The sequence below is a fragment of the Lathamus discolor genome, chromosome 2 (genome assembly GCF_037157495.1).
Source record: "Lathamus discolor isolate bLatDis1 chromosome 2, bLatDis1.hap1, whole genome shotgun sequence".
Lineage (NCBI taxonomy): Eukaryota > Metazoa > Chordata > Aves > Psittaciformes > Psittacidae > Lathamus > Lathamus discolor.
Window position 1 is genome coordinate 67,658,454 of NC_088885.1, and position 13,195 is coordinate 67,671,648.

Below are 13,195 nucleotides of genomic sequence, written 5' to 3' on the forward strand. Positions count from 1 at the left end.
TATACATACACTTGGATATCAACTGGAAAATGCAACTGGTGCAGGAGTAACTGGGACACATGGGAACACAGGTAATGTGCCCATCACCTCCTCTTTGTTTACAGAAGTTGTTCCAAGCTCGAGCAGACCAAACACCTGGGAAAAATCATTTGTCCCGTTTTTCTTTCCTGATATTTTTATTAGCCTAGTCATCTCCCATGGCTATTTATACAAAGTGATTTTATTTGCAGGCACGTTAGGGAGCCCCTCATTCACGTGTAACTGTGGGTTTCCATCTCGACCATCTCTATTTCTATGTGTGCAAGCTTTTACTAGGCATGTTGGAATTTCTCCCCCTCTGTGGGTTTGTAGTGTTTCCACAGCACAGACAGCACCGTAGAAATAACAAAGGGCGAGTTTGGTGTCGAGTTGCAGTGATAGCAAGAGTGCTGTGATTAGATGGAAGTACTAGGCTGAAATATGTTTGTGTAATAGGCTCACTAAATTGTTCCAGTTAAACAGTTAGAAGTCTATAAAATTCCATTCCCCCCTTCCCTCTCCTCTTCCAGTAATGTCGACAGTGTGCACAAGGAATTGTCTAGATACAAAAGCCGGCCTGAGCCTGTCCCAGCAAACCAGCAGCCTGACACTTCAGCTTGCAAGTACATAACCAGAAGGTCGTGGTGTTGAGGAAAAGCTGCAACACTGACATCTTCTCCATTAGCCATAAATACATAGTCCAGTCCCTCCTGGCGAGGGTGCAGGTGGGAGGGTGATGCCACCATCATGCTTCCTCACCACTGCTTTTTTTCAAACAATCAAAACTTTCCTCTAGACATTCTGGAGTAGCCTTTCCAATCCCCACCAACTCCCCAGCTCCCCGTTTCCACAGGCTGTAGAACAGATGTCACAACACTTGCACATTTTAAGTACAAATAACCCATGAGGATTCAGTAGATTATAATCACATGTTTTTCTTCTTTGACTCTAGGATATTATCTCCATTATCAGCCCGGAGATGGATGATCGGAATAGCCATTTTTGTTCTGCGTTGATTTTTCCATTCTCTAAACCTGATGTAATGTCTTTATTACTACTATTAATCTCCTCCTAATAGGAATGAGGCTGACTGGTGTTAACTGCTGTGTTAACAGAATCTTAGCAGGAATGCCATCATCATCTATATGTCCTACATTACATTATTCCAGGTTGAAGGTGGGGAAATCATGACTTTGTTGGTTTTGGGGTTTTTCTTCACCCCAACACAACACAGCTACTTTGCTGTGATAGAGATGGCTTCCACAGAAGAGAGGACAAGTGCTCAAGAAAACAGATTTTAAATAAAGGACTAGCTTTCCCCAGTGTGCTTGCCAACTTCCCATGGATGCCAGAGGTGGGTACGCAAACCCAGTGTTCAGGTTGTTGAAGAATGCCTTGCCAAAGGTTGACTGCAAAATACCCAGAGTCACTGAATCTGAAACCAGATGATGAAGTGCCAGTTCTGGGATGCTTATTACAGTGCCAAACACTTTATATATGGCTTCTTTCTCCTCTCCCTTCACCTTTTCAGTAATAAGCTCTACTTCCAGTTCGGGAGAAATATGGCAGTGCTTCCACTGTGTCCTGGAGTCTGCTCAGCCAGGAGTTAACATAATTGAAAACAAAAGGAAAAAGCATTGCTGCAAGTAGCTGCCCTGGGGACAGCATGAATCCTGAGGCAGGTAGAGCACGACAACTCGCCAAGTGGTCAGCAGGGACTTACCGTGAGCCCATCTGGATGAAGGCAGGGTGCTGGAGAACGTCTGGCCCTCAACCAGGACTTGGCTGATATGTGCCTCAACCAGTGTCCTGGGGTTTATTTAGGCTACCAGACAGGCAGGCGTGGGCACTGCTGGGATCCATGCCCACAAGGGACAGCGGCAGGCCCCAGACTGTCCACAGACTACCCATTTCCCGGGGACTCTCTTCCACCTCTTCCTCTTCATTTTAACACAAAATGAAGAAAAGAAAAAAGAAAAAATTCTCACTTTTTCCTCCCACCAGCCTCTTGAGTCCTGTGATTTCTGTCACTGCTGCCCCTTAAATGGCTTTCCTTCCCCTTTCACGGGGAATGTCTAAGCTAATGATGCCAGGGCAGGTATTAGATCCATACTGGGAACATGAGGGCTTGTCGCTCTTCAAAACAGTTATATTGCAGAGCCCTTTCCTAATACAATGTATGTGTAGTCAAAAGCATAGGGTTTTGTTTTCCTTTCTGAAAGCTGTGATGAAGTCTTGTTGTGTGAGCATGTGTATGTGAATGAGTTTAAAAACAGGAACCCCAGGTTTTCATGAAAATTAACCCACAGCAGTGTGTTCCTGGCTGGTAGGTAAGTGCTCTGTCTTTGCTGCACTGAGCTGATAACATTGCACATTAAAGATGAACTTGTATCTAAAGCAACTGTGAGCTGGTGATAGAGAAATCATTGTGTTTCTTTGGAAATCCTTACCCCGTCTGGGAAGCGTATCACATCAGGCACCAGAAACCAGCTAGTTTTTACTTCCTGTGTAGCATCTTCCATCCTACAACATCCTACAAGCCAGTTCTTAATGTACAGCATTGCAAGGGTGGCCACAGATGAGAAGAAACGTTTTCATTTGTCTCTCTCGACGGAGATAAATCTGTGATGTACCGAATACCATCACTAAATGTAAATGGAGTGCTTTAGCCATACTGCCAGTGTTTGGGCAGGATAGGTGCCAAAGCAGGTCCTTTTGCTTTACTCCTTCCCCCAGAGGAATGAGGTGGAGGCCTCAGAAGAGGCAGGACTGTTGGCACTGTGCAGCAGCATTGGCCATTGAATGCTCAGGTGCAAGAGGCTTCTCAGCCCATGATCAGTGAAGGGCAATGTTAGCACGTCATCAGGGGAGGTAGAGAGGGAGCACAGGGGGTGGGTAGGTACATGGAAGACAGAAAGGGAAAAAAACTCAAACAGAATAATTAATAGGAATACTGTAGTAAAAAACTTTGGCCTCTCTGTTCAAACTGTCAAAGCAAAATAGCTATTAGGGAAGAAAAAAGGGTGTCCTGAAGTAATAATCTGGAGCTTCTTAAAGTTGCTACAGTGCTTTGGGCCACTGACCCAAACCATGGCATAATAGTTGCTTGTATGAGCTGGAAATGATTTCTAGACAATGTTTGCCCCAGTTTGCTGGCGTTATACTAGTTAAGGACTTGATTCTGGAAGGTGCTGGCCTAAGTTCAGAAAAGCACTTGAATGTGTTCAGCTTCAGTTAAGCCTGTCAGACATGCTGTTGAATTCAGTGAGGCTGTTTTCATGCTTACTTAGTGTTAAGCATGTGTTTAAATTGGCAGGTAAACCAGGCCCAGAGTGACCCGCTCTCTGAGCTCCACCTGGTCAGTTTGTGTGCTAAACCACTATAATAAAAATAAATTAAAACCAAACCAGAACACTTCTGAATTGCTGTCCTTACGCCCCAGCTGTGGGTGCCAATGAGAAGTCCCACCATCCATACCAATGCACCACACTCCTTTTGTTAGGCCAGGTAACACAGTCTGTCACGCTTTTCTCAGTGTGAGTTTAGGATCAGTTCTTGAAACACCTGATACAGCAAGGATAGATATTGCTCACCGAATCCTCAGCTCCTTCTGGTGCATGTCCCTCTGCAGAGCCGGTGCGAATCCCAGCCTTGCTGCCATATGTGCATGTCGGCTCTTACACAGTCATGAGGCTTGGGTGTAAAAACAAACTACAAGCTGAGTGAATGCCATGCAGTGACTATGAAGAGATGGGTTTTGCTTGCCTGTCCTCAACATTCTTGTCATTTACTGCTGATGGGTTCACAACTGGGTTTAGAAAATCAGAGATGAAAAATAAAGAGTTGGTAGAACTGAACCAGCCTTCAGTAGGGTGTCCTGTACTTTACAGCTGATGCCTTTTTCTGCTTGGGAGCTGAACAATGCGGATTGACTGGCCATAAACTTCTCCTGGGAAAGAAAAGCCTTTCTAGTCAGATAGTATTCACAGATGGGCTGGCCCATAGAGTAATTTTGCTCCTTCATTGTCCCTGTAAGGTGCTTGCAGCCTGAAAGGAGTGTTTGGTTTAAGTGCTGTAATGTCATAGGTGCTCATCTTTTGGAGCCTTCACCCAGGCCAGTGCTTCCCTGAACACCATCTCAGGGCTCTCTAGAGTTGATGACAGAGGCTTGTCAGGATGAGGGGTGCCTGAAGACGAAATGGATGCACCACCAGCTGGGCTTGAACATGTATGGCAAATCCACATGCCAGTAAAGTCTTATACATAGATGCCAAGTCTTGGCACAATTCCCACCAGGGGTATTTTCTGTTACTGAAGCTTGAACCAGCAGGTCTGATGATGCTGCAGTACCCATCACATGTAAATACAATTATTTTTTTTTTCAGATTTGTTTTTCTACTTTTTTTTTTTTTTAAAAGGCAGTTCAGAAGATTTACATTGTACGTAATGGGGAAGTGAATAATACCAGCACTTATGGTTCCTTATAGTTATGTTTTGAAGATGGCATAGTAGTCAGGTAGAATTGAACTGCTACGGTCTATGAAACCTAAAACACAAGTGGGGAGGGAAAAAGAGAAATAGTAAGATAATATCCTTACATGCATGCTGTACATAGAGAAACCTGGAGAGCTAGTTGCTACCGTGACACCATCAGGCAGCTCAATTCCTGCAGCACTGACATCAGCCATGCTGCACTGCAGACCCAGAAACAGACACACACACCTCTTGGTGCTCACCAGTCTGACACGCAGTTCATAGGCAGATGCTCTTTGCACCAAAACCTACCAAACAGTAATATGCTTTGGGTCTACCCCGTCAGATCCCCAAGTGAGCCATTTCAGACCAGCCACTCCTCCTGCAGACCACACCATGACTGATTAAAAAAAAATTGTCTGGTTTAGACAAACCTTATGGTCCTCAGCCACAAAGATGTACGTACTGTTCATGTACGATTATTCCTTAGTGCTCGAGGCTAAAGAGGCAAGTAGTGCTAAAATGGCCAGGCTTTCTCCATGTACGCCCTGTGTCAGGAGCCGTGGGTTTGTCAGCTCTGCAGAGGTCTTTTATTTAGGCTTTGATTTTTCACTCTATTATGAATTAATTAATGTGTCCCACTAGTAAAGCAACACTCACATTCTTTGCTCAGCTCATGCCACTGCTTAATGACATGAATAGCTCATTACCTTGCTAATGATTTTATAATGGTGATTTATCTAAGTTTGTTTAATGGAATTACTCTATTTTGTTTAAGCATCCTTCTTTCAAGTGAGTATTTCCCAAAGCTACTTGTCTAACCAGCAAGTCCTGCTGAACTTCAGGCAAGGCCTTATTCCAATTTCTATTACATTAGCTATAGCCCCGAGTATGCCTGGCTCAGACTTAGCGAGCCAAGTCACATAGCAGCTTTCAGATACAGTGGCACCTCAAAAGGGTCATGGCTCACCCCAACACTGTGAGAGAAGCAAATACTGCCCAGTAACCTGTGAAAGCCAAGCAGTCCGAGAGACTTCTGAAAACTAAACCAATCTCTATGTTTGTGGGATGCTAAAGACCTCATAGAAGTCAATGGAGCTGTCAGTTGTAGCTTGACTCCTTGTAACAACACTCCCTTTAAAACAAAACAGCCTCATCCTTTCTAAATGTGTCATTGCTCTCCTGGAGGAGTGAGCCAAACGTCCCCCAAAGGCTGAGTCACCGGGATCAACAGGCCAACTGCACACCCTAAAGCTTCTTCCAGACTTTGTTGCTCAAAGGCAGCTGGCTTGTCTCCAGCAGCACTGTTACTGCAAACCCTGGTGCAACCACCCTAACACATGCTAGGAAGTAGACAGAAGATCGTTTCTGCAAGGGAGTATGTGTATTATACATGTGGTGAATTTTAATATAATTATTAATTTATGCACATGAAAATCCCCTAATACAAAATTAATTTTGCCTGAAGCTTTTCTACATTTTTCTTAACAGTGCTGACTGCGTATTTCATGAGCATCTAGCTGATGAGTGTATTAATAAACGGGCAGCTCCATTTCTGCATCAGATCTGACTGTCAGTTGTCTCCAATACCTAACACCTGTCTTTAATGTCTAACAGTGAGCAGGGGTTAAGGTCGATTTGCAAAGGCCTGGCTTCAGCTGACATGCCAGGAGTTCAGCTCATCTCAGCATCAAAGCCAGAGCAGGCTCAGCACAGGCTGTGTGAGGGGACGTGTAATGACCTTCCAGCATGCCTCAGCCCTAGCCTGGCAGAGAGGAGGGTTGTTAGTTTGGGGTCATGGATAATGCATCAGCCTCTAACCTTTTAAACAACAAACAAAAGTCTAAAAGTGTAAAAAATAATGCCTCTCATCATGTCAGTCTTGCTATTTCTCCACTGCATTGCCTATGGCAGGATGTGGAGCGCAGGACTGAGCAACCCGCATGTTGGAGACACGTAGTTTGGAACAGCTGTATGCTCAGTGGGGTTTGAGTGTGTGCTCATTCATGCCTACATGCTGGTTCTGCAGGAGTTCCCTGTCCTCCTTCAGACACCAACACCACTTCTAATATCAAGAGAAAAGACATGCAGCTAGAGCATCAAGACTTAAAAAATAAAGGGATGTTACACATCATTAAAAAAGACAGCACATGGCTGTGTAACGCCATGTAATGGGGCAGCATGAGTTTGTCTGTGTGAGTTTCTTTTACAGCCTGTAATTCTACACATTGTCTAGACCTCACGGTGTGTTCAGTTGGCGTTGGAGAAGCAGCTGCTGCGTTTTCCTTTTGAAATCAACAGTATTCATTGATAGTCTTAAAAAATGAATCTCAGCTTACCTTGTTAGATGCCTACTTAATTCATGAACTTCCATTTCACTGCTTTTAAATTCATTAAGCTCTTTTCGAATGGCTGCCTGCAAAGGACAAATAAACTCATAAATGTATAATTGAGAGGGATCAAAATAAGTTCATTTTGTTCTCAGTATATTAGAAGTGAAGAAAACCATAAAGCTTTAAAATATGAAAAGGAACAGATATAAACATATTTTAAATCACATCAAGGGAAGAGATAAATGCTTCATTGGAACTGCTTAATTTGAGAACGTATCAGAGATAATACAGACAGAGAATCCAATTCTGCTTATTGTGTAAACATTATCACGTACAAAATCCAAATTAGCATAAGCACGAGTAAAAAAAACCGCGCGCCACAGTTTCTCAAACACAGCAATCTGCTTTGGAGCCGGACTGTGAGTAAACTGGGCCTGGATACTGCCAGGCTCATGTTTGGGATGTCTCCCGCCTTTATGCGGTCTTGAATTTCCTTGGGTGAAGTTACCTGAAGTGGCTGAGGTTACCTTGGAGGGAAAGACGGATGTCTGGCTCCCTGCCCTCTGCTTTGCCTCAAACTGTACCACTCTGACCTCCTCCTCCCTTCTGCCCCAGCTGTGCCATACACACTAATCCAGCAGAACACTAGCCACAGGTGGTTGTATTCAGCATCTGCAGGAGACCTGGTTACCTACAGCCTCTGTGGCTTGTCCTTGAGGGAAAAGAAAACCAGGGCTGACTGGCAGGAAGAGAAGTACTGAATAATAAAAATATAGAGGAGGTGAGTTGAAAGGAATCAGCTTTGTGGTAGAGGCGGTGCTCAGCAAAACTGGCTCAAGTCCCAAGCCTAGAGTCAAGGCTTCTGACGACCCCGTGGTATTTGTAAACCACAAGTGAGTTTCACTGGGAGCATTTGGAGAGGATGTGCAAGGTGGCTGCTGTGGCCTAATGCTCCCCTGGGTCCAAGTGTGCTGCTGCTTTTCCCTGTGATACTGAAAACATCAGCATCAGTGGATGCAAGTGGCACCTTCGGACTGTCAGGAATTTTTCTTGATGAAGGAAATCTAAACTGGCACAAACAGCATGAGCCCAAACCAGGGTTTTTGCAACAGCCACTGATCCAGGCACTAACTACGTTTGCCTTGACAAGCCCTAAGTGATAGGTTTTGTGACTGTGATGCACAGAAAAAGCCCCTTGTGCTCTTTCTGTACAGCTTTGGTTTTTAATTTACCTAAGAACGTCTGTCAGGCTCTGCTTCCATCTATTGGGACAGAGCAATGGTGGTGCAGCAACGCAAGGGCCCACCTTTGGCAGACCAATTTGCTACTTCAGTGAGGCCACATGGGCTGCTTACTCCCACAAGGTCTGACATTTATTCCCCTCTGCATCCCTTGTCTGTTGGACAGATTTAAAAGTGCCCTTTTTGTTCCTATCACAGTCAGACCTGGCAAAGATGAAGTCAGACTGAAGGCAATTCCCTACATCCAGCACACAGAACAAGATTTACTGACAAACACAGAAGTCTGTTACTAATATCTGTTTTTCAATAAACCTCGCCTGTGCTGACCAATAAAGACAGTTATTGAATCAAAGCTCTGGAAGAAAATAATCTTAAAAGATTATTAGGATGTTGCAACTTTGTCAGGCACTGTGGAGTCGATTCCAATTTGTCTGGCTATTTTTTCCAACAGTGGACACAGCAGTGGGGAAAAGCAGGTCATCTGAATGGCAGAAATCAGAACGCTGGCCACAGGACCCAAAGCCAAAAGAGAAATACCTGCTTCCTTATGCCATGAGGGGCATTAATATTAGAGTGACAAACAATTCTTCTTCCGCATTACTGAGAAAAGATTCCTTTGGAGAACTCAGGCCCTTTGGTCGGGGTACTGACTTTGCACATGCATTATGAAAAAGTGAGCTGAAAGTACTTTGTCTTAATGCTGAATTCTTTGCCAGGCTACATTTAATAGTGGTATTTAATACTTGTTCTTTTCACAGACACAGGATGAGGAAGGACCTCTCTGGACACCAATCTTCCCCCTTCCCAGCTGAAGTTTCTCCATGCCTTTCATCCCAGACAGGGATCTCTCAAAGGCTGAGGAACCAATTGGAGATAGATTCCCTCCCACCAACTGGGAGAAGAAAACTAAGTCGGTCGTATAAAATCTCGTCCAACATGGTGAGATAAAATGGGAAAAGCTAATTCAACCCTGTATGTTATGGCCTGTGAGCAGTCCAGAGGACATTTTTCTGATTTTCAGATCAGTTTATGCTGATATCCAAAACTAAACTGAAAAAAGCCCTGTCAAGGAGTAAACCAGTGCTCATGAAACTATACAAGGCCTTTGGTTAAATTATACAAGTGTAACAGGCTGCCCTTTCCTCTGTGAACAAAACAGCACCATAAATGGGTGGCATGGCCAGAAACCCTGCTCCGGCTCTAAACATTTGACATCATGGTCTCCATTGCTGCATGAGTATCACAGCAAAGAAATAGGCAAGGCTTGAATTTAGGTACCTGAAAGTCTTTAAAATTACGTGGGCATCATAGAGTGACTGTAAGCTTTGGAATCACCAATCAGCCTCATAGTCTTCTTTTCTTACAGTGGCCATAAACTATTTAAATCTTCCTGAAGCAACACTAAGACCCTCAAAATGTGACTCGATTTGCCAGCAATTTAACCCCTCTGTCACCAATGCCACAAATACCTCTGACGCCAGAGACACCACTTAGCGAAAGTCCCACCAGTGCTCAGAGGACAGTGCTCTCAGTACCAAACATGTGTCTTTCCTTTGTCTGCAGGGCTCACGCAATTTCACTTCAGTGCTTAAAATACTCTTAGTTAGAAATCCTGAGTAAAGGCCCCTGCTGTAACACACTACAGAGAAGTTACCTGGCTCTGGTGGGATGGAGCATTTTTGCACCCAGGCCTGTTCTGTCCTGACACAGCGATTCTGGCAAGACCAAAACCAACAAAGAAATTACACGGCTGCCATTAAGACCCTTCCTCAAAGGCCCTGATATCCTTTTGCCTGTGTTTAAAAGGTGTAGTGCTGCTAACCTCGCTCCTAGTTCCCACGCATAAAGAAGCCTTCTTGCCAAAGATTTATGACTCAAACAACAAACCTAAAGAATGAGAAGAAACCACAGGTGTGTGTGGAAGGGATGTTAGGTGCGGGTTTATTCCTTGATGGCCATGGGACCTGTGGGACCCACAGGATGCTGTCTGCTGTGACATGCTCTATTCAGATCATGGCTCTCCCACAGCTGCTCCACTTACTTTGTCGGCGGCTGTGAGTCGTGTCCAGGGTTTGTCCGCCCTCCTGTCATAGTCCTGCGCATCTGCCACTTCCACGTAGTCACTGAAGCGGATGAGGATCTTCCTCTCACGTAGCTCTTCTACCGTGGGCCTTTGACTCAGCTGCAGGTTTCAGGAAGGAGTGGAAAAAGATATCAGGATGTCACTTTTTCCCTGCAGAGTGCTGCTTGGGGATTTGTTTTACTACAACCATCACTACGGGGGTTCAGACATTCCCAGCACCATTCTTTTTGCCAACCTTGCACAGAATTGCTACGCGGGAGATAACTTCTTGTTATAGCACCTTGAACATCATCCCACCTTGCTGCTGGAGCAGCTCACTGTTTGGGAAGTGGCTATGGCTGGACACCCTAATCCCAGGATGAAGTTGATCCCCCAGCCAGAAATGAGAGGTAACACAGGAAAGTCTTGGAGTGCAGCAATGTCTCAGGAAGAGACAAAGACCACAAGACAACTTTAAAACTACCTGCATAGGGCTGTATGCTCCCCAGCCTTGAGCTGCTGTGTGTGCTTCTGTGCTGCCTGGGAAGGGTCAGGCAAAGGCACCGGGATGCTCCTGCCCTGAATTATGTGCAAAAGGTGACAAACTACTTTCCTTACCATTCTGATTTCTCCAGACTTGTCCTAACCTCCCCAAAAGGTAGGCAGGATGATGAGTAGTGCTTATTGAACTTGTCACTGTATGCTGCAGCTCTATTTTGTGTCACAGTGTATTTGACTTCTAACAGTTTACACTGAATACTACAAGCATAAAAAAACCAAACAACAATTGCAAGGGTGGATGGTATCATGCAAAGAAAGCATCTTCATTGTTCCAAAGCATTTCTGTCAAATTCCACAGCAGAAGAGGCAGCCACAGTCAAAACTCTCCTCTCAAATGAGAAACAGTAGTGTGCTGGTAGTCCACCTATTATACAGTCAGTTAACATGGCTGGGGACAGGAACTGGCTTTCAGGGATCAATTCTCCTTGGATGCACAGCATGCTGGTTAATGTCAAAAGCAATTACACAACTAGTTCACATATGTGTGCACATGGCTGTACATTAGCTGCAAAAGTCTCACTATTGGAATGAAACATCAGACATGAGGGAAAATAATATCCTGCTAACACTTAGCTACACAGTGTATTCGACTATTCGTACTAATAGTCTAATATTGTACTAATTTGTACTAATAGACTAATATCATACTATTCCCACTCACTAGGAATAGGTATGCGTTACAATAATTCACCTTTGTTAATAGTGGAAGGTCTAAATATTTCATAAAACGCTTGAGACTCTATTCTGTAAAGTTATTAAGGCTCTTGAATCCACCTTTGTCCAAAATTAAGTATCTCAGTTCCCTGCATTTCATCTTCCATGGAGAATTAAAGATTCAAACCAGCCAAGACGCTAAGTGGAGGGTGAAAAATACCACCATTCCCCAGCATTTGGGTGCAGATGCAAGATAGCTGCACCACCCCATCCTGCCTCTAGACTTAAATACCTGTGTGCTTGTTCTTGGCATGCATGGTTGCCTCTTTTTTCTATTTTTAGGAAAAGATGGTTGCGATGGGAGATGACAGTGGGGTTGCCCTCCTTACACTAATAACCCTGAGCTCACAAACTGAATTCAAGCACCTCATGCAGAGTGTCTGCAGAGGGGCACTAATGCCCTGTCTGTAAGGTGCTCAGGAGGACAGAAATGAGGTTCTATTCCTCCTGGCTGCAGCCCAGCCTTTTTGTACACACCAAAGGCAGAGAAACCACAGAAAGGAAGTGTAACCAGGAGCACAGCCCTACACTCCACCACATAATGCCCTTGCCTAGGACAGCTGGCATCAGTCAAATCACAGCTCAGCAGTTTGTGTATGACCTCCAGAGCCATTTTATGGTAAATCATGACATTTAATAGGGGAAAAGCTCCTTGCTGTTTTGAAAAAGAACAACTTCAAAACTTCTGAATATTGCAAAGATCTTAACACTAGACTGTTTTCTCACACCCACCTTCTTCTATGGGAGGTATGAAGGTTCCTGGAGTGAGCTGCTCTGCATGTGGTTGTCACACAACATTCCTCCTCTTTCTTCCCAATGCTTCCCAAGAAAAGCCCCATTTTGTATACCCACACTCAGGCCAGCCATGCTAAGGTCAGCCGGTGAGGTTAGCAAGAAGCACGCCTTTCTGAACTCAGACTACACCAAGTTTTGCTTTTCAAAAAGCAAAATGCATACACAGCAGGCATAACTTTTTTGGCTGTTTTTAGACAACAGCATAAATATCTCTCTGAGCTGGAGTACCCTGTCAGAAAAGCCAGAGGGCACAATAAAGTAGACTGAAGCACATTTAGATTTAAAATCATTAATTTTGTTCTAATGGAACAGAATTGTCTCTTTAGCCTGCAGCCCTGATACCTACACCTAAGTCACCTGCAAGCCAAACACACGCTGCAGTTAACAGAGGGGCTTTTAACAAAAGCAAGAAAACTGAAGTGCTATCCCACACTCGGAGTATAATCCCAGTTACACAATCAGTGAGGCTTCTCTGTCCTGACCTCATCTTGAATGTGATTCCAAATTGGTAGGTTTTTCTAGTAGCTGTAGTACTAGGAGCTGCAGGTTTGTTAGCACTGATACTGTTATTATCCAAATAGCACAGCAGAGTTTTGCTTCTGATTATTTAGAATGTAACCCCTGACTATGGAAACAGAGAATTTTCATGCTGAAATAATATGGCTGTACTCAAAAATTTCAAAGATAAGGGTGAGATTGCATCTTTACTTGCTTCTACTGCTTCTTTTCACACAACAGCATGAATTAAGGATGAATCACCAACCTTATCTCCACATTTCTCAGCTTTTAACATTTCAGGACATAGCCTAGATGTTGTTTCATCTTAGAATGGATTTTTTTTTCCTAAATAAGATGTCTTACTACACTGATGACACCAACAGAATATGAAATGCTGTGAATTAAACTCTGTTTTCCTAAATGGCTACAAGGAAAGCAGGAACTGCTACGAGCTTCTCAAGCTGATAGAGGGCTTTAAAAAAACGACCAGCTCTGTTTTA

The 13,195-nt window shown here is 44.1% G+C and overlaps 1 protein-coding gene across 4 annotated transcripts in view; it reads right to left on the reverse strand.

Moving 5' to 3' along the window:
* Positions 1-2,572: 2,572 nt before the first annotated feature.
* The window catches only part of PHACTR1 (phosphatase and actin regulator 1), a 342,596-nt gene continuing 331,973 nt past the window's right edge, over positions 2,573-13,195 (reverse strand). For all 4 annotated transcript variants that reach the window (XM_065667330.1, XM_065667331.1, XM_065667334.1 and 1 more), the window contains 3 exons: positions 10,107-10,247; positions 6,831-6,907; positions 2,573-4,564 (listed from right to left, as the gene is read on the reverse strand). In XM_065667330.1, coding sequence (XP_065523402.1) covers positions 4,549-4,564; positions 6,831-6,907; positions 10,107-10,247 — 234 coding nt within the window. In that variant the 3' untranslated portion in view covers positions 2,573-4,548. The remainder of the gene's footprint in view (positions 4,565-6,830; positions 6,908-10,106; positions 10,248-13,195) is intronic.